The sequence below is a fragment of the Rhincodon typus genome, chromosome 1 (genome assembly GCF_021869965.1).
Source record: "Rhincodon typus isolate 14 chromosome 1, sRhiTyp1.1, whole genome shotgun sequence".
In the NCBI taxonomy this organism is placed as follows: Eukaryota; Metazoa; Chordata; class Chondrichthyes; order Orectolobiformes; family Rhincodontidae; genus Rhincodon; species Rhincodon typus.
The window spans coordinates 63,080,951-63,105,095 of record NC_063332.1 but is presented as its reverse complement, the minus strand read 5'-3'; the positions used below and the strand labels follow the sequence as shown (position 1 = coordinate 63,105,095).

At 41.3% G+C, this 24,145-nt stretch overlaps 1 protein-coding gene across 3 annotated transcripts in view; it reads left to right on the top strand.

The window, feature by feature from the left end:
* Positions 1–24,145, top strand: part of LOC109920608 (cAMP-specific 3',5'-cyclic phosphodiesterase 4D-like) — a 997,263-nt gene that overhangs the window by 770,572 nt on the left and 202,546 nt on the right. Inside the window, exon 1 of one of the 3 annotated variants that reach the window (XM_048595706.1) lies at positions 9,667–9,915. The exons of the other annotated variants lie outside the window; for them this stretch is intronic. Within the exon in view, the coding sequence (XP_048451663.1) occupies positions 9,731–9,915 (185 nt within the window). The 5' untranslated portion in view covers positions 9,667–9,730. Of the gene's footprint in view, positions 1–9,666; positions 9,916–24,145 lie in introns of those variants that run through there. 3 annotated transcript variants of the gene reach the window in all.

Genomic DNA, 24,145 nt, shown 5'->3' with positions numbered 1-24,145 from the left:
GTTTCTATAAGATCCCCCCTCAATCTTCTGAATTCCAATGAATATAATCCCAATCTACTCAGTCTCTCCTCATAAGCCAACCCCCTCAACTCCGGAATCAACCTAGTGAACCTCCTTTGCACCCCCTCCAGTGCCAGTACATCCTTCCTCAAGTAAGGAGACCAAAACTGCACACAGTACTCCAGGTGTGGCCTCACCAGCACCTTGTACAGCTGCCTCATAACCTCTCTGCTTTTAATCTCAATCCTTTTAGCAATGAAGGACAAAATTCCATTTGCCTTCCTAATTACTTGTTGTACCTGCAAACCTACCCTCTGTGATTCATGCACAAGGACACCCAGGTCCCTCTGCATAGCAGCATGCTGCAACTTTTTACCATTCAAGTGATGATCCTTTTTACTATTACTCCTACCAAAATGAATGACTTAAAATTCCTCAGTTCTGAGGAATGGTCACCGGACCTGAAACGGTAACTCTGTTTTCTCCTCCACAGATGCTGCCAGACCTGCTGAGCTTTTCCAGCAACTTTGTTTTTGTTCCTGATTTACAGCATCTGCAGTTCCTTTGGTTTTTATTTAGTAAACTGATGAAGTTGGACATCTCTGTCTTGCTACTATTTTCGATCAGTAGGAAAGTAAATGAATTTATTAACCCTGCCAAATAAAACATCTGTTTGATACATTTATGAACAAAGATTCAATTGTTATCCCTTTGACAGTTTGGAAGAAATAAAGGTTATCTTCATCACCCAGACATTGCCATCCTATGTTCAATCTTATCTATATGTCTTCTTGAAGCTTTTCTGTAATAGTCTGTCTTCTAAGCCCAAGCAGGCCAAATGGGGGACATTGTGGCATAGTGGTAATGTCACTAGCATAGTAATATGGAGAACCAGACTAATGCACAGGGAACATGGGTTGTATTCTCACCATGACAGGTGATGAAATTGAATTAAAAATCTGGAATTTAAAGCGTATCCAATGATGACCACTGTAAATTGTCACAAATGCCCATAGGTTCTCTCGTGTCTGCCATCTTTACCTGGCCTAGTCTATATGTGACTTCAGACCCAATGTGGTTGATTCTTAATTGCCCTCTGAAATGGCTGGGCAAGCTCAGTTCAGGGGCAGTAATGGTCAGATGATAATTGCTAGCCTTGCCAGTGATACCCACATCCCATGAATGAACTGGAAAAAAAAAGATTCTGGACACTTTAGTTTACGGTTATTAGATACTTAGGGTCAGATTTTCATCCTTGAAACCGGGATTGAGATTTGGGTGATTTCCTGCTTCCACATCACCAGTGCCTGCTCATGTTATCTTTTTATCATTGCGTTTAGACAAGATGAAGTCAGAGCTGTCAACTTCCATGCCAGGCCCAGGGGCAGCAGCAATGAGGTTGAGCATGCACATGGTTCCTGCCCATGTTAGGACAGAGGAAAGGGTTACAATAATTGCAGGAAGCCTTCAAAGGAAATCATTCATAGCATTGGGACATTTGTCCTGTGAATATTCACAGGCATTACTGGTGTTATTGTTCTTGAAAAAATTGTGAAAATTGGCCTGTTATGCGAAAAACCTGGGTAAATTCCCAACTCTATGATCTATTGCTGCCCTGATTTACTGCCAGTGATAGCCAGCTCTGAGAAGTCTACAACATCAGGTTTTCTTTGAACTCCCTTGTAATTACTGTCTTTTACCAAGTAAATATGAAGCAGGTCACAGCACTGCTCTGAAAGTAGGCAGCTTCCTACACTTTGATCTCTTCTTTATAGTCCCGCACACAACCATACTTTACAACCTCAACAGACACTGAGCAAGGTCCTGGCTACTCCCAATCCCACTTCATCCCAAGGCATGTGTGCCTCTAAAGGAGTTCTGTCTGACTTCTCTGCACCCCAGCCTCCAACATGCATGCAAAACTTTGACAAGACACAGGACATATACTACTTTCTCAACCTTGTGAACCCAGGTGTGTGTTTCAACCTGGAAGAACAAGGGCAACAGTTCATGGGAACATTAACACAGGCATGTTGCCCTTCAAGCTATGTACCATCCTGACTGCAAAATATATTGCTGTTCTTTTAGTGTTGCTGGATCAAAATCTTGGAACTGCCTTCCTAACAACATATTAGGTGTAATGACACCCCAAAAACAGCATCTGTGCAAAAAAACAGCTCAGCACCACCTTCCTGAGGGCAATTAGTGATTGGCAATGGATGCTGGCCTAGTTAGCAATGTGCACAAAGCCATGAACATTAAAAATAAGGCCACTGATAACACATCCATACTAACAGTTAAGACTGAAGAAGATAACATACTGTTTCAAACCAAATTTTTAAAGCAAGAATTTTCTCCATTATCTTATTCCCTTGCCCTATTGTGTTTGCAGGAGAAGCAAGTGCACAATGCCCATGAAATGGCGAGGACAGGGGATGTGACCCCAGTGCTGAAGTCAATGCACATTGTGCAGGAGAGAGACATGGAAATCGCTGAGGTCCCATTCATTAAGCATGTGCTTGATAGGAAATTATTTATTCCTGATGCAGAGCTGTGGAGATGGCATTCCCGGGAATTATGCTTGTCATTGTGCTGCATCTTAAGAAATGGTCACGTAATGATGGGGGAGCAGCAGAATTGGATAATAGATGAATGACACTGATTCAGAAAAGAAAGCTTAGCTGAGTGCTGGGTTTTCGGTAGAGAGATGTAAATGAAGAATTATGAGGATCTTTGTGAATTCATTTCATAAGCTTCTCTTGAGCTCCTCATAAATCCAGTATTATGGTTCCACTACCAGAAGCCTTCCTTGCTCTAAAGATATCATTAATTTGGTTGTCAATATACTTCTTATCAGACTCAAATTAGTCACTTAGTAGTGTAGAAACATAGACAATAGGAACAGAAGTAGGCCATTCAGTCCTTCAAGCCTGCTACACCATTCAAAATTATCATAGCTGATCTTCCAACTCAGTGCCTTTGTTCACCTTCACCCCATTTTCTTAGATCCCTTTAGCACTAAGAACTATATCTCCTTGAAAACATTCAATGTTTTTGAATAATTCCACGAAGGGTGGTATCCAATTACCAAGTCACCCTTTATTTACATGTGCATAGTACCTGACACTGACCCAGCTAGCACAGAGCCGGCTCCTAGAGCGAGCAGAACCACCGACACTCCTGTTTATATCTCTTAGCTAGGGTTCGCTGATTGGACCGGGTTAACAGCACCAATTGGGGAACTCATATTCTATGTGGTCCATTGGGCTGACCTCATTCCAATCGTTACAGTTTTGTCCTCAAGCTTTCTGTGGCAGAGAATATCATAAGCTCAGAACAAATGTCTCCTCATGTGAGTCCTAAATGGGTTCTGGACTCCTTGGTCATCAGGAACATCCTCCCTGCTGTTAATCCGTTCAGTCCTGTTAGAATTTTATAGGTTTATTTCCCCCTCATTTTCTAAACTTTAGTGAATACAGTATGATCCAGTCTCTCCAAAACCCGAGTATTGCTGAAAAAGGATACATTTAATCAGAGTTTTTCAATTTGCATTCATCAGGATAATTTGCAAGAATATCATTTTAAGGGGAAAATCAACAATTAGATTACACAACAGGAGAGTGTTGATTGGTTGGCAAGTAAACTCTGGTTGGTAGAATCATTGCCATGGAGACTGCACCAGTTACATTTTCTTATCCTGGCAGGTTAAGTCTGACTGTTCAGAGCCATTCACTTGAGAAATTAACCAGGAAATCTGTCTGAAATGCACATGAAGCTACTTATATTAATATGCAGGGCCTTGTTCTTTACAGCAGGATTGTTAAATTCACCCTAATTCATTGCACAGTATTGGACCTAACTATCCTGTTCCCTCTTGTCACATAACGTTCCCTGAGTTGAGAAACAGAGTAATTGTATTTTCATTCATCTTTTTAGGTGAATTATATTGAAATGTAGTGCTGCACAATTATTTCATTTGCATTGTTATTCCCAAAATATGCCACTCTGCTTGTCACAATATCTCAGCAGTCAGTTTATGGTTTAAGATAACCTTTGACCTGCTTTCAGTTATGTGCACCATGTGAACCCTTAATAGTTAATAAGTCCTCAGACCATTCTATTCATGAATAATAGGGTTAGAAAGAATGTTATCAGCCTTAACTAAGCATGAGTTCATATCCCTGATACCGATGTGGAATTTTTTTTCAAATTGTAAGCTGTCCTGCAGCTGGAACCATCAGTGCATTCCAAGTCCACAAGGATGGTTGGCAGGATTCAAGGTAGGATATTGCCCAATTATGAAACTGCCACAATTCTCAATTGCAGAGAGTGGCTCCAGTCAGAGGGACAACAGCTTAGCAGTGTCAGAATTGCTTCTGACAGAGGCTGCACTCTATGCTGAGGCCAGGTAAGTTGTTTCATTCACTTTGCCAGAGCCATTCAGGCTGCGGAGTTAAAGGGGCAAAACCTACAATAGCCGTTGTCAACAGGGCCCTCTCCCTGTGCCTGAAGCAGCCATTAACGTAAGTTCACAAACACCCGAGTCCACCCCCAGCCAAACCTGGGAATGAATGGGCCATCAGACTGCCATGGTTTATCTATCAGCCTCCCCATGCAACTTGGGCCTGTTCCAAACGTCAGTACAGTCTGACAGTGCAGGAAGTGGCTGTTAATTGGCCACTTAATTGGTTTAGTTGGGGCGCCTGCCAAGTAGGGTTTATCACTACAATCTTTCATCACCATTTAACAAAGCATCACACCTCCTAACCCATGTCCAGAGAGCTGGGAGAATCCAGCCCTACATATCATGTAATTAACCAGTTATTATTTAATTAATTAATGATATTGACACTGCCATCTTGTTTCATGAAAGAATTTTCTTTTTCCATCTGAAGGATATGGTAGAAATTAATTACATCCATAAGACTGGAAGTATTTCATACTACATAATCAAAAGGTAGGGCAGAAATGTTCTCTTTCAACAGTCTGAAACCCACAATCCTCAGATTTGCAACATTTCCTTTACGACATTTAAAACTGCTGCAAGGAAATGGCGCAAGTCTTTCGTCCGTTAACATTTATTTGTAATTTGCACTGACGTTATTCTGAGGAATACTAACATACAAACCCTAATACATTGATCTGAAATTTCTCTTTTCACTACCTTAGTTGATGCATTAACCTCTTCGTTTTAAATTATTACCATGATTTATTCATAGGCTTTGTGTTTGGAAACACCCTGGACATCATCTTTGCTTTCCTTTCATGCTTAAGAATCTCTTATTTGTTCCCTGTCTTTTCTAAGAACGTAGCTTCATATTGGTTGCAGTTCAATGACAGCAGGCAGTCACAATTAGTTTATCCAAGTGGGTGTGTCTGAGCCTCAAGCGTATGTTGATGATATATTCCACTTTGAGGATGCTCAGTGCGAAAACCTGATTCCACCCCATGATGTAACGGAAAGCATCCTTGCCAGTAAAAATCACGGGGCAACAATTTAGGAGCAGGAAGTGTGTGCTAAAAGATTAGAAATCTGCAGTCATTCAGCTGATTAAGAATCTATAGCTAGCTAGTTTTGTCACAAGTTGAAAAGTGTTTTCAGTTGGGAGAGTTGGACTGCTGGATTTGTTTTTCTGCACTAGATGTTGAAATCTTGTCACTGGCTAGAATTTCAATTATTTTAGGCAAATGATTTGATTATTCTCTCAGACTACTGTATGAGCTCGATGTTTAGAACAAGGCTTTCTTATTTGACTTTCTTTTCTGAAGAAGGGTCTAGGCCCAAAACGTTAGCCTTCCTGTTCCTCTGATGCTGCTTGGCCTGCTGTGTTCATCCAGCTCTACACCTTATCTTAGATTCTCCAGCGTCTGCAGTTCCTACTATCTCTTTCTTATTGTGACGTCTGACTCAAATGGTGGGCACTTTTACTAGGATTAACAGGCTGTGAGTCAGTTTCTGAGATTTTGCCTTGGCACATTGGAGCCAAAATTTGTATTTTGTTACTGCAAGAAGTATTTCACATGGGTTAGCTTTGACGAAGTGTGAAGATCTTTTTTCTATCTGCTTCATCAGAACAGAAAAGCAGCTTATAAATCAACTGTGTTCCCCATGGTCTTTAATTCCCTCTTGCCATATCATTAATTAACTTGGAGACAAACAAGGGATTCCTCGTTTACCTTTTTAATGCAGAAGCTTTCCTTCATCCTTGTATGAACCAAGAAAAGAGAATTAATTTTCCTTTGTTACTTCTCCTGCAGCAAACTTCCAAATGAAATGGTTGTAAGCTAACTAGCTCTTCTGTTTGAAATCATACTTCTATTACTTATAAATAAGTGTTATCCTTAATTTCAACAACAAAGAGCTGAGCAGATATGATGGATTGAATGTCCTGGTTTATCAACTTCTACGGTTCTTTCAACTTTCAGACTTGGTCAGACGTTGTGTGTTTGCACTTGGTCAAGGAATTCCGAGGTATATAAGAGGGATCCTGCACCTCTTCCAGTGCTGAATCTACGCTATAAGAAGTGATCATTGTTAATGCATTGGTGTGACATCCTAGTTATTATTCAGAAATAATATGTTGGAATACCTAAACAATACGGTTTGCCTATAGAATCAGACTTTTGTATTGAACATCAGTAAATTGCTTCTGGAGTGAGATTGTATCAAAACTTGAGAAATCTACTCTCTTGCATTGCCTGACATATTACAAAATGCTATTGTAGCAAGGCAATGTCTCTATCTTTTTGTTTAGAGCAATAGTGTATGATATAATAGAACACAAAAATAGAGGACAAAGAGTAAATTGCGTAGTGGGTGAGGGTGCGTGTATATCTATGTATTTCTATCTGCATATATAGCAGTATCATCTTAAGGTACAGCATATGTATTAAAGGTATGGCATAAATATATTAGGAAAGGAAGACCAATTACATGTAACAACATTCTGGCCATAGTACAAGCAAAACAATCTTTAAATTTGGCAATCGTCAGAATACCATAGAAAGACCGAAATTCTCATGTTTAAGGTTGCTGCCTGAGCTGTTTCTGAACTTTGTAAAATGTTCAAAAATTACACACAATTGGAAAAAAAAATGTGTTATGAATATATTCGTTGCAAAATAGCATCTGGATTGACTCATAATTTCCAATTTAATGCTACTACACATAGAAAGTAATACTTGTAACACAAATAAATTTTTGAAAGAAAGAATTATTACATGAAAAGCATAGGTCGGTAATATTCATTGTATTGCTCACAGCCAGTTTTGATTCAGGAGCTGGATTTTACACTTCGCTGCTGGCAGGTTTGAAGGCATTTGAGCCCATGTCTCAAAGCATCAGCCTGGGCTGATGTATTAATAGTCCAGTAATGTTACCACTATGCCACCATCTCCCTATTGCATCACCTATTAACTTTTTGCAATAAGCCCAATATGCGATTTACTTGGTTGCTAAGAGCGTCTGAAAAATGCTGAGATTTAATTCCAGTATCTTCTGGGGCACAGGAGAGGTATCCTCAAAATTTCTCTTCTATGCCTTCTTTTCCAACACACAAACATGCGCTTTGTAACCCACAACATCTTAGCCAAGTTTGAAATGGTTACATAACAATGCTGATTGAAGTTTCTTATTTTCAAGGGATGTTTTGAAAAGATTTATTGTGTCCTGAAAGGGACATCGTTGTCATGTGATTAATATCAGAAAATGTACAAAAAATGATCCCTTTACCAACATAGTAAATAAAATCATTTAAGAGAAAATTCTTGAATTCTTTTCTGAACCACACGTGTCAACCTAAAACACACGTAAACTGAAAATGCGCTTTATAAAGGCTAACATAGCCTTAATAAGTTGCCAAATCACAATAAATTTACAATTAATAAAAGGCCTTTGGATAAAGTTGCAGCTTCAAAACAATGGCAAGTGTTAAATTCTTTGTTATTGTATCGATTTCGGTATTCTTGTTACTTCTTTTGATCTGTGCAAATTAAATGAAAACTGATAACGAGAATATAGGCTATACATTCCAAAGTCTGACAGGTCATTGCAAATAACATGTCCTTTTTACAGTCTGCAGCATGGGGAGTATGCTCAACCGAGCAGTTCCTGCTCAACTGAGAACTTAATGCCCAACATTAGATGTGTTTCTAATATTAGACTGCATTTACTAAATAATCTTGACTGTGCTAGAAATTACACCAGAGAGCAGTTTAGGATTATCAGTCAAGCCAACAGAGTGATTCATTGCACGCGCTAGAAACTATATGTATTCAGACACAAGGCCCTGTTCTTTGTATGGAGAGGGAATATGAGCAAATCTCGCATATTTTTCACTGAAGAAAGGGCACTGGAGATAGCTGAACTTTGCTGCAGCACTAACCAAGCAGAGTCAACTTGCCTAGTTTGAATTCAGTCAATTAACTATAACTATGAACAGATCCTGCATCACCTCCATGAGAACTATAATCCAACCAACCAGCACTGTCTTCTGCATACGGTATAAACTGTTGCATCCTTTCTAAGTCAAGTTTCTTGTTTTTAGTTCCTGGAGTGTACAAGACAAAATTCTTCTATTTGAGAACTACCAATTGCCATTCCTCATAAGCACATCAAGCCATTAAAAAAGTTAGTGGAGAGTTGGACCTGAAAGGATGGTTCTGGCAGCGTATAGTTTCCAGCAAGGTGCAGTGACAATTGATCTGGAAAATTGCAAACATTCCCCGTTGCCAATGGTAGTCCGAAATTATGTATTTCAAGAGTTTGAACCTACAGCTCACCTAGTTTGAATGGCTTGCTACCACATCAGGGAGTGTACAACTGTACATGGAAGTGATCCACATTGAAAGGCCTGGAATTTTATTTTTGTACTCTTGTATATTCAGTGATACAAGACAATCAAAAACGGAACCTGTTTCTCTTCAATAATGATCAAAATATGCATTAAATGCACTTAATCCACTTCATATAAAATGCAAACAAAAATAGCTGCATGAGTTTACATCCTTTGTAGCTAGAATGCATAAACAACCATTAATATTTCTCGAAGGTAAGCAGTTTCTGATAACCATGTCATAAATATAGAAGTTCAGGGTTCCACCGAATCTTTAAGTTCTCGGGAAACCCCTCTCAGCTTTGTCATGGTGTAATTGCCCTCAGTATGTGGTCATTATGATAAAAGGCACAATAAGGACAATATGGCTGATTGTTCATCAAGCTTTCTTTTAAAAAAAAGTTTCCTTTACTTACAAATGAAATTTGTTATGCAGATTATCAAGAAGTAAAAGAAAAATTCAAATGAACCTCCACCCTGAATACTATGTAATCTGAGCGAGTGGACTGACAGAAGATTAATTCCTTTCAGACAAGCTGTTGGTGATGTTAACTGACGTCAATCAGTCGTTGTGATACAACTGGAAATTGGATCAAATTCTTAAGAAGCTCTCAGCTTTCCTTGTCTTATGAAAGTAGTCAGCTTCAAAACAAAAATACAAGTTCACATTTCCTGATGCTATTGTTTCCGTTTGTTGCAGAATGCAGTGGCATATTAGAAGTATTTCATAATCAGGAATAGATTATGAAAAGGCTTTTCCGTGGTAATAAGGTAACTAGTTCAGAGCATTTAACCCAGATCTTTTATGTAGTGCAAGTGCTGGTGTGCAGAAATTCCATTTGAATTCTGCCTCAATTATTTGATAAACCAGTTTGAACATATCGTAATGAAAGGAAATGTGCACTGACAGTCAGATGTTCTGCATCAGTAGTCAGAAGCATTTACGGTGTTATTGGCCTGTTTCCCATTTTAATCAAACGTCGGTGCAGCTTATGGCCTTCTACAGTGATTCTGCAGGGGCCTCAGTGCCTCATATTTCTCCAAGAGGCAAGAAACGAGCCCGCATTTTGAAGTCTTACAGGTAGCTCTATACCATTGCAATTATGTTATTTAGCTAATGCTTGCAAAGTAGAATTTCAGAACTGGAAAAGTGTAAAATTGTTATTACCATTGGTTACTTTGTTTATTGTCATGCTAAAGGGAACAATCACTCAACTGTGCTCTGTTGTTTTCATTTACAAAACTTCCTAAAGTATATGTTGTTGATATTGAGTAGAACTTTGAAATATATGAATTATCCGTATATTCTATGCATCAATGCCTTTTTAAGTGATATATAGCCTATGAATTATTTAGGAATGCTAAAATTTGTCTCTTTAACACGTTGTTAACAACACTTAATAATCTGCTGCCTAAGGCTTTGAGCAAGTGTAAAATTTAGCTGGTTAATGAGTCAGTTTTTTTATAGAGTCTGTGAAGGAAAGTTGATATGGCATGAATTCATGAAGCTTGCAATTCTGATAGATTCTGTGTTCATCAAATGTAGGAATAGGTTTATTGTCCTCATGCACACAGTGGGAAACCTCATGCAAAGTGAGCAACAGGACAAACAACAGCCTTTCAGTGTTAGAGAGATAGTAGGAACTGCAGATGCTGGAGAATCTGAGATAACAAGGCGTAGAGCTGAATGAACACAGCAGGCCAAGCAGCATCAGAGCAGCAGGAATGCTGACGTTTCGGGCCTAGACCCTTCTTCTAGAAATCTGAAGAACGGTCTAGGCCCGAAACGTCAGCCTTCCTGCCTCTCTGATGCTGGTTGGCCTGCTGTGTTCATCCAGCTCTACACCTTGTTATCTCAGACTTTTAGTGTTTTTGTTTTGTTTCCTGGAATGGGCGGGATTGGTGTATTTATTCATTCAGACAGGCAACTGAAGAATTAGAATTGTGTTCAGCATAATTTTGCAGCTCCCACCCACTTTGTGCTGCTTATAACAATTGGAATTAACCACCAGTGACGTCTCTCACATAGAAGATAGGAGATATCTGTTAGATTGGCAAATGTTATTCAAATCGAGACAAAACACAATTTCCCATTTTCTCCCCCATGCCTCACTTGACACTATATTAACCCTTTTCAATTGTTTGTTTATAGTCAATGTCATCTATGGTTGGCATGGTATCCCCGATAGCTGCCACTCAATCTGAGACACGTGCGTTGCTTCTAAACACTCGATTATCTCAGGATTTCATTCAGAAGTGGGAAGGGAAACAAAAACAACATCGGACAGCACTAGAACAGACCTATTCTCCTATCTGCTATTCACCGAGTAGTACTGTCTCCACAGAACTCAATTATGCATGAAGGCATTTTCTAAGTTGAGCTACTACAAGGAGACCGTTCTCTATCAGATAGGAAAAAGTGCCACTGGCAATCCAAGACCACTTTCTGTCCTAAATTTTAATGCCCCCCACCTCCTTCTAGGTTAGCTTAGGGTCATCTTTAACATCAGTCAATTTGGCATCAGCAGATGTATTGAGCAATAACTGATGACTTGTTTGTTCTCATCTCTGCATTTCATTCGGGTCACTCTCTACACTTCCCACAGTTTGTATCGCTGTAATGAACTTGAGAATATTCATTCAAGAGTAATGTAGAATATTGAGAGTTCCATTAGCTACTGGCAAACTCACGGTATCAGTTGAGATGTGTTTCATATGATGCTGGATCCAAGAGGTGTGCTTTAACAGAACTAAGATTCACAATACTGGGTGTGGTAGGTTCATGGTTGCTTGTATGCAATAAGTGAGAGAGTGAAGATTTAATAAGAGTACAAGTCCAAACCTTGGAAGATGCCCAAATTCAAATTCCTCAATACCCCTGTATTGCCAGCTACCAAAGGTATCCTGATGAATGTCTAAAATAATGTCAAAACTGTTTCCAAAAGCTTGGACATTGTTTCCGGTTTCAGCTATGGACCCATGACCATGATGTTCTCATCAGGTTGTGAACTTATGTATCCTTTCGATAGTGACTCCACTGAAGTGAACATCTTTATGCTGCACCAAATGCTGTGCCAGTGTATTATCTAAATTTTCACAGGTATAATCTTCAAGGGTGCCACAGCTAGATGGAGTTCATGACATCTTCTGCTTCCTTCCTTTCTGTTTGCTGCTAACATCCGCCATGAAAAAGAGAAAGAATCAGTTGTTTTAAAGGGGTCAAGCTTTTATGTAAACAAATCAGTGAGCCATAGAGTTATACAACATGGAAAAAAACCCTTCAGTCCAACTGGTCCAAGCCAACCAAATATCCTAAATTGAGATGCTGCATTTTGGTAAGACAAATCAGGGCAAGACTTATACAGTTGGTAGGACCCTGGGGAGTATTGCTGAACAAAGCGACCTAGGGGTGCAGGTGCATAGTTCCTTGAAAGTGGAGTCATAGGCAGACAGGGTGGTGAAGACAACGTATGGCATGCTTGCCTTAATTGGTCAATGCATTGAGTATAGGTGTTGGGACATCATGTTGTGGCTGTGTAGGACATTGGGGAGGCCACTTTTAGAATACTGCGTTCAATTCTAGAGTCCCAGCAATAAGAAAGACATTGTTAAATTTGAAAGGGTTCTGAAACAATTTGCAAGGATGTTGCTGGGATTGGAGGGTTTGAGCTTTGGTTTGTGCACAGGCAATGGCCTAGTGGTATTATCACTGAACTGTTAATCCAGAGACCAGACAACATTCTGAAGAAGGGTCTAGGCCCGAAACATCAGCCTTCCTGCTCCTCTGATGCTGCTTGGCCTGCTGTGTTCATCCAGCTCTACACCTTGTTATCTCAGATTCTCCAGCATCTGCAGTTCCTACTATCTCTCATACTATATGCATTTCAGAGAACAGCAGACTGCAGACTTCTTTACTGGCTTTCTATGACATTACTGTCTTTCCAGACCAGGCCCATTCACAGTCTTCCCTGCAACGTCTGTAGCCTCCTCCTCCATAGTGGTCAGGATGTGAATATCCAGCAATGGCTGGTTGGGCCCACTCCTTCCTCTTACTGTGGGTGATCTTTTAGTGAAAATTGAAAAGAGAAGAGTAAAATGTGATTGCTGTGTGATTGTTACCATTTTCCGAGCATACAAAGCCCAGCCAGGTCTGAACCCTCTCCAATAAGTGATCAGAAGCAGTTCTGAGGAAGGGTCACCGGACCCGAAACGTTAACTCCGTTTTTTTCTTCACAAATGCTGCTGGACCTGCTGTGCTTTTCCAGCAACTTTTGTTTTTGTTCCTGATTTACAGCATCTGCAGTTTTTTCAGTTTTCATTAGAAGCACACTACCTGGGAACTGGTAGGACATTGACAGAACAGAGTGGCTGCCAGTCATTTAGTGTACATATTTCACATGGTGCGATGCTCCTAAGTGACATCCGTCTGGAGTAGCACAGTTAGACTGAGTGATATCCCTACGAATGTCCTCCTGTAGTGAGTAAATGGTGCTACTTACCCTGGGGAGTGCAAGATATCATTCATCCCTTTCCTATCCTGAATCCATGTCCATGTGTAAGCCCCTGGGCACTGACCTGTATTGCAACCTTAGCCAGTGCTGCATGGGTTTAATGCTGGCTTCCTGCCATCGTCACTGGGAAAGAAGACTTCCAGCGTTTCCTGAATGGCCTGGAGCATAACTGTTGTTGAGGCATTGGTGAAAGGGAGGAAAGTTTCTGCTTTCTGTGCAACAGCTCCAGGGGATTTAGGTGACCAGCACAAGCTGAATGATGCTGCAGGGTGGAATTGAAGGTTGGTTCATGTGGAATAAAGTATCCAGACCTTCAACCCTGGAAAGTCCCAGTGCAGGTGAGAATCCCCTGCCTGCCTATACCATACGTTTCACCAGTCAACTCCTACAGCAACAAGGCATGCAGAAGTAATGGGGTGAAAACAGCAACATTGCTCAGATTCCTTCGTCCTACCTGAGCTGAAGTGATGACCATATCACGCCACACTTGGACTTCTATAATGGAGGATTATGTCCCACATATTGAATATTAATCTTCTATTTCATACTTATTGTTATTTTCAATAGATGGAAAATTAATAAAACCATAAAGACCTCTAACCCTGCACGGTTCCCCTCCTGCACTAATGCTCAAAGCTGTGCCAACCACTTTCACCTCATCCAGTCACTCCCTTTCATCCCGGGAGAACAGCGTCAACGTAAGGCAGAAAGGGTCAAGGTGGGTGGTGGGCTGCTCGACATTTGGCTTCTTACTCCTTTGAGGAGAGGATTCTGCCTGTGACCACCCCGAGTGACTGACTGACCAAGCCCAACTGGACTGACTGTATAGGAACCCCTGACTGACAACACCTCTAACGGACTATCCTTCCCTTTGAATGTGAGACATGGTCACTTGATTGATACACGTGCATCGTGTTTGCCGCGTAAGCTGCTGGTGTACGCTGAAGGTGTTACATTAAGATAGGACGTGCCATACAGCAAACTGTCTGATGGCTGTTGATAACCATGACAAGCTGCCTAGCTTTCTGTCTGTCTGATCAGCAAGACAAGACAGGCAATTGGAGCCTGTTAGCTGTTAGCTGAAGGGGCAATATGTAAAAAAGGCACCATGAAGCAGAGATGCTGTGAGCATCCATGTAGGCGCAAAGTGAATATTGACCAAGACAGCATGCAAGCAGTGTGGATATGCTCCCTGGTCCAGTCCCTCTGTGCAAATTGTCTTTGCAACAGCATTGCAATGAAAGTAGCAGTGCTGTCCAAACCATAGAGCCAAAGTGCAGAAGTAGCTGTGAGTGTATCAGAAATGTGCCGTGATGATGCAGTCAGGTGGGTACATATCAGACGCCAAGGTCCATGGACATGGCATGCCTTGAGACATTGGGGCCGGGTGTCAAAGATGAATGTCTGGAGGAATGTGTGTTGGGCTGGCCTTGCCAATTACCCGCTCAGACTATCATGTCGGAAATTCTCAGCATCTAGTTTCCATCCATTGGTGGGAGAATGGAACCCTCTGTATTAATGAGGTGAGAATAACTTATAATGAGTTATTACCTCATTAGTAATGATAGTGAGTGATGGTCCCAGTTAGTTGTCCTTTCATGCACACCAGCGTGAATCTCATCTCGACATCCAGAACTATGTTGGAAAATACGACTCTATGCTCCCAACATTGAAAAGGACCTTATTCCTTTCTCGCCAGAGCCCGCGTCGTTCAGGGCAGATTCTGCCCATAGTTTCTCTTTGTTTTCTGAATTTCCACAAGAGATGGTGCAATATCCCTTTGTGTGGCACTAAAACTGCTGCCATATGGTACAGATGCTGGACTGACATGGCACACTAATATATGCACTTTATTGAGGACTGCTGCTCAGCATACCCACCTGCCTGGTTGTCTAGCTGCACTAATTACCACAGCAAGGCAAGGCAAGGCAAGTTAGTCAGCATGGATTCACGAAGGGTAGGTCATGACAAACCTCATAGAGTTTTTTTGAAGCAGTGACAAAGGTAGTGGACTGAGGTAAGTCGGTTTTTTATGTTGTATATATGGACATCCAGAAAGCTTTTGATAAAGTCCCACACAGGACTTAGCTAAGGTGGCAGCCCACAGAATTGAGGGCAAATTACTGACATGGAAAGGAAGTTGTTTGAATGGCAGGCATGCATGAATGGTAAGTACACAAATTTGCAGGATATGACAGTTGGTATCCCACAGGAGACAATGCTGGGGGCTTGGTTATTCACAATATTCATTAATATCTTGGATAATGACATAAAAAAAATCCAGATTTGCTGATGATGCAAAATTGGACAGCATTGTAGAGAGTGTTGACAAAAGCATAAAATTACAGCAGGATATTGATAGATCAGATGAATGGGCAAAGCTGTGGTTGATGGATTTTAATCTAAGCAAGTGTAGGTTATCCATTTTGGACCAAAAAAGGATAGATCATGGTATTTTCTTTAGAAGGCACAAAGTTAAATAGAATGGAAGTTGAATGAGATCTGGGGTTTCAGGTGTGTAGCTCTTTATGATGCCAAGAACGGGTGCATAAAACTGTCAACAACACTAATGGAATTCTGACCTTCATATCTAAAGGACTGGAAGATTAGGATGTAGATGTTATGCTGGAATTAACTGAAACCCTAGTTTGATGCCACTTAGAGTATTGTGAGCAGATCTAGACGACACACCTTATGATGGATACCTTGGCCTTGGAGGGATTTTAACACAGGTTCTGAAGGAGATAGCTGAAGTGATAGCGGAGGCATGAGTAGTGATCTTCCAGGAATTACTGGAGTCAGAGAGAGTCCCAGAGGACTGGAAAATCCGTAATGTAGCCCCCCCGCCCCCGTTTAGAAGACAGAGGGTGGTGGTAGAAGGGGTCTGTGTGATGGGAGGCAAGGCAGCTGTGGACTGACAGTGCTTGGCAGGGTGCACAGTAGGCTTTTAAATATGTGGCCGGTGCCAGGAATGCCAGTCAATTCCAGGATCTCTAATGAGTAGCCAATTGCTCCAGGAATGGCATATGACAAGATGGACCAGAAATTGGATGTGATACTTGCCATGAGGGCTGAAGCGCCAATTAATGTGGCGATTTTGGTAAGAAACAGTGAAAAAGCATGCTCAGCCTTGTGCTAAGAATCACTCCACCAAACTCAACATGATTTGACTTAGCAGAAAGGTGGTAAGATTCAGCCCATAGACTTATTTGCACTTTAAGGATGTTGCGTGTGTTATATATTACTGTCACTTTAGATCTGGTACTTACTTCATGGCAAGACATCTACCAATCGGCATGGTGTAAAATGTTGGCCGACTTTACACTGATGTTCTTCTTTTGAATGTCCTGATGAGTGCAAGATCAAAAGCTTTGACAACCTGTTTCTTTTTGCAGCAGTAGTCAAGTTTCAGTTTTATCCAGGCTGATTCATAAACTGATTAGTAGATGGAATTGATACATGTTGCCTCATTGCAAATTGCATTATGTTTGTCCCTGTTTTGACATCATCACAGCTTATGTGGTGGGGCAAGATTTTAGATTAAGGTGTCGTCCTATGTAAATCATAATGCATCAAGAAATTTCTTTTGTAACTTAGATTATCTCAACTGGAAATGTAAGAGATTTAGATTGAAGTAAGAAATTTACAGCAAGTGCATTGACTAATCGGTTTTATTCAGAGTAGTTGTCTGTATTGTTTAATAATCTTAATAACTAGGTCTAACTAAGTAATTACTCCTCTATGTTTTTACTGGCATTTTCACTGGAACAACACAAGGTAAGATAAGTGGACTGTGCTGAGTCTAATTTTCTTGCTTGCTCCATTGGCTATTGGACGAGGTCTCAACATAAATGATCCACAATTTCTGAAAGACACATACAAAAGTTACATTATATTTGCTAAGGTTTATCAGGATTAAGGACAGCAGGGCAATAAGTTTGTGTAATTATCACCCCTTGTTCCAAGTGTTAACCGGATTGATTTCGAGGATGAGAGGTTTGAATTATGATGAATGAAATGAAATTTACTGGGATTTAGAAGAATTTGAGGTCCCATTCAAGTTTACAGAATTCTTAAATGACTTCACAGGATAAATGCCATTTCTCTATCAAGAGAATTTAGAATTAGCTGTTAAGACCATCAGATATAGGATCAGTTTGAGGCCATTCAGCCCATCAGGTCTGTTCTGCCATTCAATCATGGCTGATATGTTTCTCAACTCCATTCTCCTGCCTTCTCCCTGAAACCCTTGATCCCCTTACCAATTAAGAACCTATCTATCTCTGTCTTAAATACACTCACTGACTTGGCCTCCACAGCCTTCTGTGGCAATTAGTTCCACAGATTAACCACCCTCTGGCTGAAGATATTCCTCCTCATCTCAGTTCTAAAGGGTAGTCCTTTCAATCCAAGGCCGCACCTCAGTTCCTAGTCTCTCCTACTAGTGGAAACATCTTCTCCATATCCACTTATGTTTAAAATTAACAACTGGTCTAACATCAGCTGCCATTGGTGGACGAGAATTCAATATCTCCATGAACCTTTGTCTTTAGAAATGCTTCCTAACATCTCTCCCGAATGGTTTGGCCCTAATTCTCAAACTATGCCCCCAGTCCTAGAATCCCCAACTCGTGGAAATAGTTTATCTTTACCTTGTCTTTTCCTATTAATATTTTGAAGACTTCAATCAGGTTACCCCTTTAAAACCTTCTAAGTGTTAGAGAAAACAGGTCTAATTCGTCTAATATCTCCTCAAAATTGCACCTACATTGTACTCCCTGCAAGGCCAATATATCAATGAATCATGGAATGATGACATGACAGCAGGAGGCCATTTGACCCCTATTGTCTGTGCTGTCTCTTTAGAGGGCATTGTGTCATTTCCCCCTCCTCCCTGTAACTCTTCACACATTTCCTTTTAAAATAGTAATCCAGTTCTCTCTTAAATGCCTGTATTGAACCTGCTCCATAACACTCTCAAGCAGTCCAGATCCTGATCACTGCATTGTGAAAAGTTTTCCTTATGTTTCCATTGCTGGTTTTCCCAATTATCTGGAGCCTGTTCCCTCTGATTCTTGATTCTTCCACAAATTCGATTAGACTTTTACCTGTCTCTTCTGACTGCAGTCCTCATGACTTTAAATACCTCTGCAAAGTCTCCTCTCAACCTTCTTGTCTTGAAAAGAAACCAGTCTTCATCTCTTCAATCTATCCACTTAACTGAAGATACGCATCAATGAAAGGGCTTTTGTGATTTTTTTTCTGCACTCCCTCCCTAGTTCTTTCACATCTTTCTCAAAACGTGGCACACGGAACTGGAGAGAATGCACCAGTTGAGGCCAAACCAGTATTCTGTGCAAAGTTAACTTGACTTTCTTGTTCTTGTATAAAGCTGAGGATACAATATATTTTATCAGTCACTCTCTCAACCTGTCCTCTCACCTGAAATGACTTGCACACATATACATTAAGGTCCCTCCATTTCTTAACCTCCTTCAGAACTATATCCTGTATTTTATGAAGTCTTTCTATAATCTTTGTACCAAAATGAATCACACCATTCTTTTTTGCATTAAGTTTCATCTGGTACTTGTCCTCTCATTTCACCAACTTCTGTATGTCCTTCTGAAGTTCTACACTGTCATCCTCATTGTTCACATTGCAGATTATGATCTGCACATTTTGAAATTGCCCTATATATCAACGTCTTGGTCATTAATTTGTGTCAAGAAGAGCAAGGTCTCACAACATCTACCCCTGGGGACATCCACTATCATGTGACTTAAAAAATAATCTGGCATTAAATACTGCGTATAGATTAGTACTGGTATAATTTTCTGATTTACATCAATATTACAATTGCTCAGAGGTAGTGAGCAACTCATTAGAAAAAGGGGAAGTTTTGCTTGTGTTATAATATAAATACCATGATGTAAACAAACTAACTGTTACCAATACTTAGTGAGGCCAGGAATGTTATCCACTCTGTTTCTGGTTCATTTTGAGAACCACCTAATTGGGAACATCTCACTATGTTATTTACTGGCTCATGAAACTGAACCATGGGTCTCAAAATGAAGAAAACTTTCAAAATATTGCTTTCCAATTCTGCAATTCAGACAATCCCATTGATCATTCTGAACTGATCCTCTCACAAATCAGCTAGGAATGATCTCACAATAGCTCCCACTTCACTGCTTTGATTGAAAACTCCACAAATGTGCACATGAGATTGGATTATGCTCCTTTGACTCTATAATATGGGTGAAAGGCATTGAAGACTTCCATCAGCCATGATCTCATTAAATGACAAGCAGGCTTGATGGGCTAAATGGCCTACTCCTGTTCCTATGTTCCTATATGCTGTGGACAAGCTCTCTACACTCTGGGATATGTGTCAGATCAAGCCCAACTCATGGCTTGTTGGTCGGTTTGCAACATTTTCATGTTGGGCTTTAATTATTTCAGGATTCCATACTCCACTGGAAAAATGTTAATCCTGATAGAGCTGCCAATTAATCAGAGGTTGTGATACTTTTGTAATGGCACCAAGAGCAATGGTCACTGTTGGTACTGCAGCTACATCACTAGTAGTGGATTTGGACCTCCAGTGAATTCGCGGATCTTGGGCTGGCAGATCTTGTCGAAGGGCTTCAAGTAGACTATGAGTTTACAGAGAGTAGAATGTGGAAGACCGGCCAAGAATAGTCAAGTCAAGAAGTAACAAAATAACAGGATTTCAGCTGCAGATAAGCTGAGAGAGGGGCAGAATCAGACAACATTAAGGAAGTGGAAAAAGACAATTTTAATGCTGGTGTGATTATGAAGCCAAGAACTTCTCCTAGACTCTAATATGGCATCAGCTTTGCAAACAGGCTGATTTTAACTCAGACTATTACCTGGGAGAAGAGTGGATTTAGTAGCTAGGGTTTGCAGCTTAGAGATGAGACTAAAAACAGCATTTTCCATATTCTCAATATTTAATTGGAGGAAATTTCTGCTTGTCCAGTACTGGATATTGGTTAAGCAGTTTGATGATTTAGCAACAAAGCAGGAATCAAGTGAGTTGGTGGTAAGGTAGAACTGGGTGTTGTCATGGTCTTTGTGAAAGCTAATGGGGAAGAGAGCAAGGTTGGCGATGATGTAGTGGATTGCAGGATAGAGGACTTTGTCAACAGGGTTTAAACCAGATTGGCAGGGGATTGGGATCCTAAGCAGCAGCGAGGCAAGTGCGAGGCTGGAAGGAGATACAGTAACCAGAAACAGCAAGTTGAAGAGATGGGTCAGGCTGGAACAGTACAGGGAGTGAGGAATGCCTGTTGGATTAAATTGCATCTATTTCAATGCAAGAGGCCTGACAGGTAAGGCCGATGAACTCAGGGCATGGATAGGTACATGGGACTGGGATATTATAGCCATTACAGAAACATGGCTAAGGGAGGGACAGGACTGGCAGCTTAATTTGCCAGGGTACAGGTGCATTAGGTGGGATAGAGGTGGAAGAAAGAGGGGGAGTTGCATTTTTGATTAAGGGAGTATCACAGCAGTAGTCAGAGATGAAATAACTGAGGGATCATCCAGTGAGGTTTTGTGGGTGGAGCTAAGAAATAAGAAGAGGATGGTGACATTATTGGGGTTCTACTATAGGTCCACAGATAGTCAACAGGAATTAGAGGAACAATTTTGCAGTGACATTGCGGAGACTTGCAAGAGAAATAGTTTTGGATTTTAATTTTCCCGGCACAGGCTGGGACTGCCATAGTGTTAAAGGCTTAGATCAGTGGAATATGTTAAACGTTTTCAGGAAAGATTCCTCAAGCAGTATATAGAGGGTCCTACTTGGGAAAGGGCAAAACTGAACCTACTGTTGGGAAATAGGGCAGGGCAGGTCAGGTGACTGAGGTGACAGTGGGGGAGCATTTTGGAACCAGTGACCATAGTTCTATTAATTTTAAAATAGTTATGGAGGAGGACAAAACTGCTCCACAGGTTCAAGTTCTAATTTGGGGCAAAGCAAATTTTGATGGAATTAGACAGGACCCTGCAGGAGTTGATTGGAGTAGTTTGTTTCCAGGCAAAGGGACCTCTGGCAAGTGGGAGGCCTTTAAAAGTGTGATAGCTCGAGTTCAAGGTCTATATGTTCCCGTGAGGATGAAGGACAAGGTTGGCAGGAGTAGGGAACCCTGGATGACAAGAGATATTGAGGCTTTGGCCAGAAAAAAAGCAGGCATGGCTCAGGAACAGGCAGCTGGGATCAAGAGGTATATAGGGGATACAGGAGTATACTGAAGAAGGAAATCAGGAGGGTGAAAAGGGGGCATGAGATTGCTTTGGCTGAGAAGATTAATGTGAATCCAAAGAGATTATTTAAGTATATTACAGGAAAAAGAATAACTAGAGAGAGAATAGGACCCCTCAAGGACCAAAGTAGACATCTATGTGTGGAACTACAGGAGATGGGCGAGGTCCTCAATGAATATTTCTCCTCAGTATTTACCATGAAGAAAGACATGCAGACTTGGGAACTTGGGGAATTTATTGGTTATATCTTGGGGACAGTCCATTATCACAGTACAGGAGGTGTTGGAAGTATTAGAATGTATGAAGGTGGATAAATATCCTGGTCCTGATCAGATATAGCCAAGAACCCTGCAAGAGGCTAGAGAAGAAATTGCGGGGTCCCTGGCTGATATATTTGCATTATTGTTAGCCATGAGTGAGGTCCCAGAAGACTGGAGGGTAGCGAATGTTGTGCCCTTATTCAAGAAGGGCTGTAAAGAAAAACCTGAGAATTACAGACCAGTAAGCCTAACATCTGTGGTAGGTAAGTTACGTGAGAAGATTCTAAGGGATAAGATATATATGCATTTAGAAGTACAGGGTTTGATTAGGAGTAGTCAGCATGGCTTCATGCATGGGAGATCATGCCTCACAAATTTGTTAGAGTTCTTTGATGAAGTGACGAGAAAGGTCACAGAAAGGTGGTTGAGGGCAGGGTGGTAAATGTAGTCTATATAGATTTCAGTAAGGCCTTTGGTAAGGTTCCACTTGGTAGGCTGCTCTGGAAGGTTAGATCACATGGAATCCAGGGAGAGCTGGCAAATTGGATCTACAATTGACTTGATGGTAGGAAGCAGAGAGTGACTATGGAAGGATGCTTGTTGGACTGTAGGCCTGTGACTAGTGGTGTGCCTCAGGGCTTGGTGCTGGGCCCATTGCTGTTTGTTATCTACACCAATGATTTGTTTGCGGGTGACACTAAAATAAATGGTATCGTGGTATCATGGACAATGAGGAAGGTTATCAGAAATTGCAGCAGGATCTTGATCAGCTGGGGAAGTGGGCCAAGAAATGGCAAATGGAGCTTAATATAGATCAGTGTGAGGTGTTATATTTTGGACAGTCAAATCAAGGTAGGAGTTTCATGGTGAATGGTAGGGCCTTAAAGAGCGTAGTGCAAGATAGGAACCTTGGAGTTCAGGTGCATGGTTCTCTGAAAGTGGAGTCATAGGTAGACAGGGCAGTGAAGAAAGATTTTTGCATAATGGCCTTTATCAGTCAGCGCATTGAGTATAGAAGTTGGGAAGTTATGTTGCAGTTGTACAGGACCTTGGTGAGGCCAGCCCTGGATTATTGTGTTCAGTTTTGGTCACCTTGCTATAGGGAGGATGTTATTAAACTGGAAAGAGTACAGAAGAAATTTACAAGGATGTTGCCAGGACTCAAGGGATTGAGGTATAGGGAGAGGTTGGACAAGCTAGGCTGGTTTTCTTTCGAGTGTAGGAGACTGAGGGGCAATCTTATAGGTGTTTAAGATCGTGAGAGGCGTGGAAAGGGTGAATGCACTCGGTCTTTTTCCCAGGGTTGGGGAATCAAGGATTAGAGGGCATCAGTTTAAGGTAAGATGGGAAAGAATACATGGGAACCTGAGGGGCAACTCTTTTACACAGAGGGTGGTACACATATGGAATGAGCTGCCAGCAGAAGTGGTTGAGGTGGGTACCTTAACAACATGTAAGAAGCATTTGGATGAATACGTGGATAGGAAAGGTTTAGAAGGATATGGGCCAAGTGCAGGGAAAGTGGGGTTAGTGTGGATGGACATTTGGTTGGCATGGACCCGTTTGGGCTGAAGGACCTGTCTCTTTGTTGAGGGACTCTATGACTCTATGAAAGGGCCCCTTTCCCCAATCAGACCATTCCCCAAAGGTTTGGCCCCCTTCTCCCAGATGCTTCACATCTTGAACCTTTTCAAACTGAGGCCACCTCTGCTCGCATTCCGGCCCTACCCCACACCCATCCTTTCTATCATCTCCCCTACAGTCCCTGCTCATACATTCAGGGTCCAGGGCTGCTTCTGACACCTAGAATTTGAGTACTTGTTGCAGTCCCAGCAATGACCACCACATTCAGTGGCACTGCTGGGACTTTCAGTCTGCCAGTCAATCAGATACCCGGGAGGTCTCTAAGGCAGAATGTGTTCCTGAGTTTGGCGGGGGTGGGGGGTGCGGTGGTTGTGGGGCAGGGTGCACTCTTCATCTTCAGCCAATTTGGCAAAGATCTCTGGGGTAGGGGGTGGGGGAGCTGGGGTTGGGGATAAGTGTATGAGAGGTAACCCTACCCTCTGACAAATCCTTCCCATAATTATCTAAGGTTAGCTATTTGGGAACATATATGTAAGGCCACACACAGCAGTATTAGTTTTGAATTCAGACTCACTGTCCCAAAAATATGTTGATGTATTTCAGAATATGCTTCAATCCCCTGGGAGTATAATCAGAGCTCAAAATTTTGTCCTAT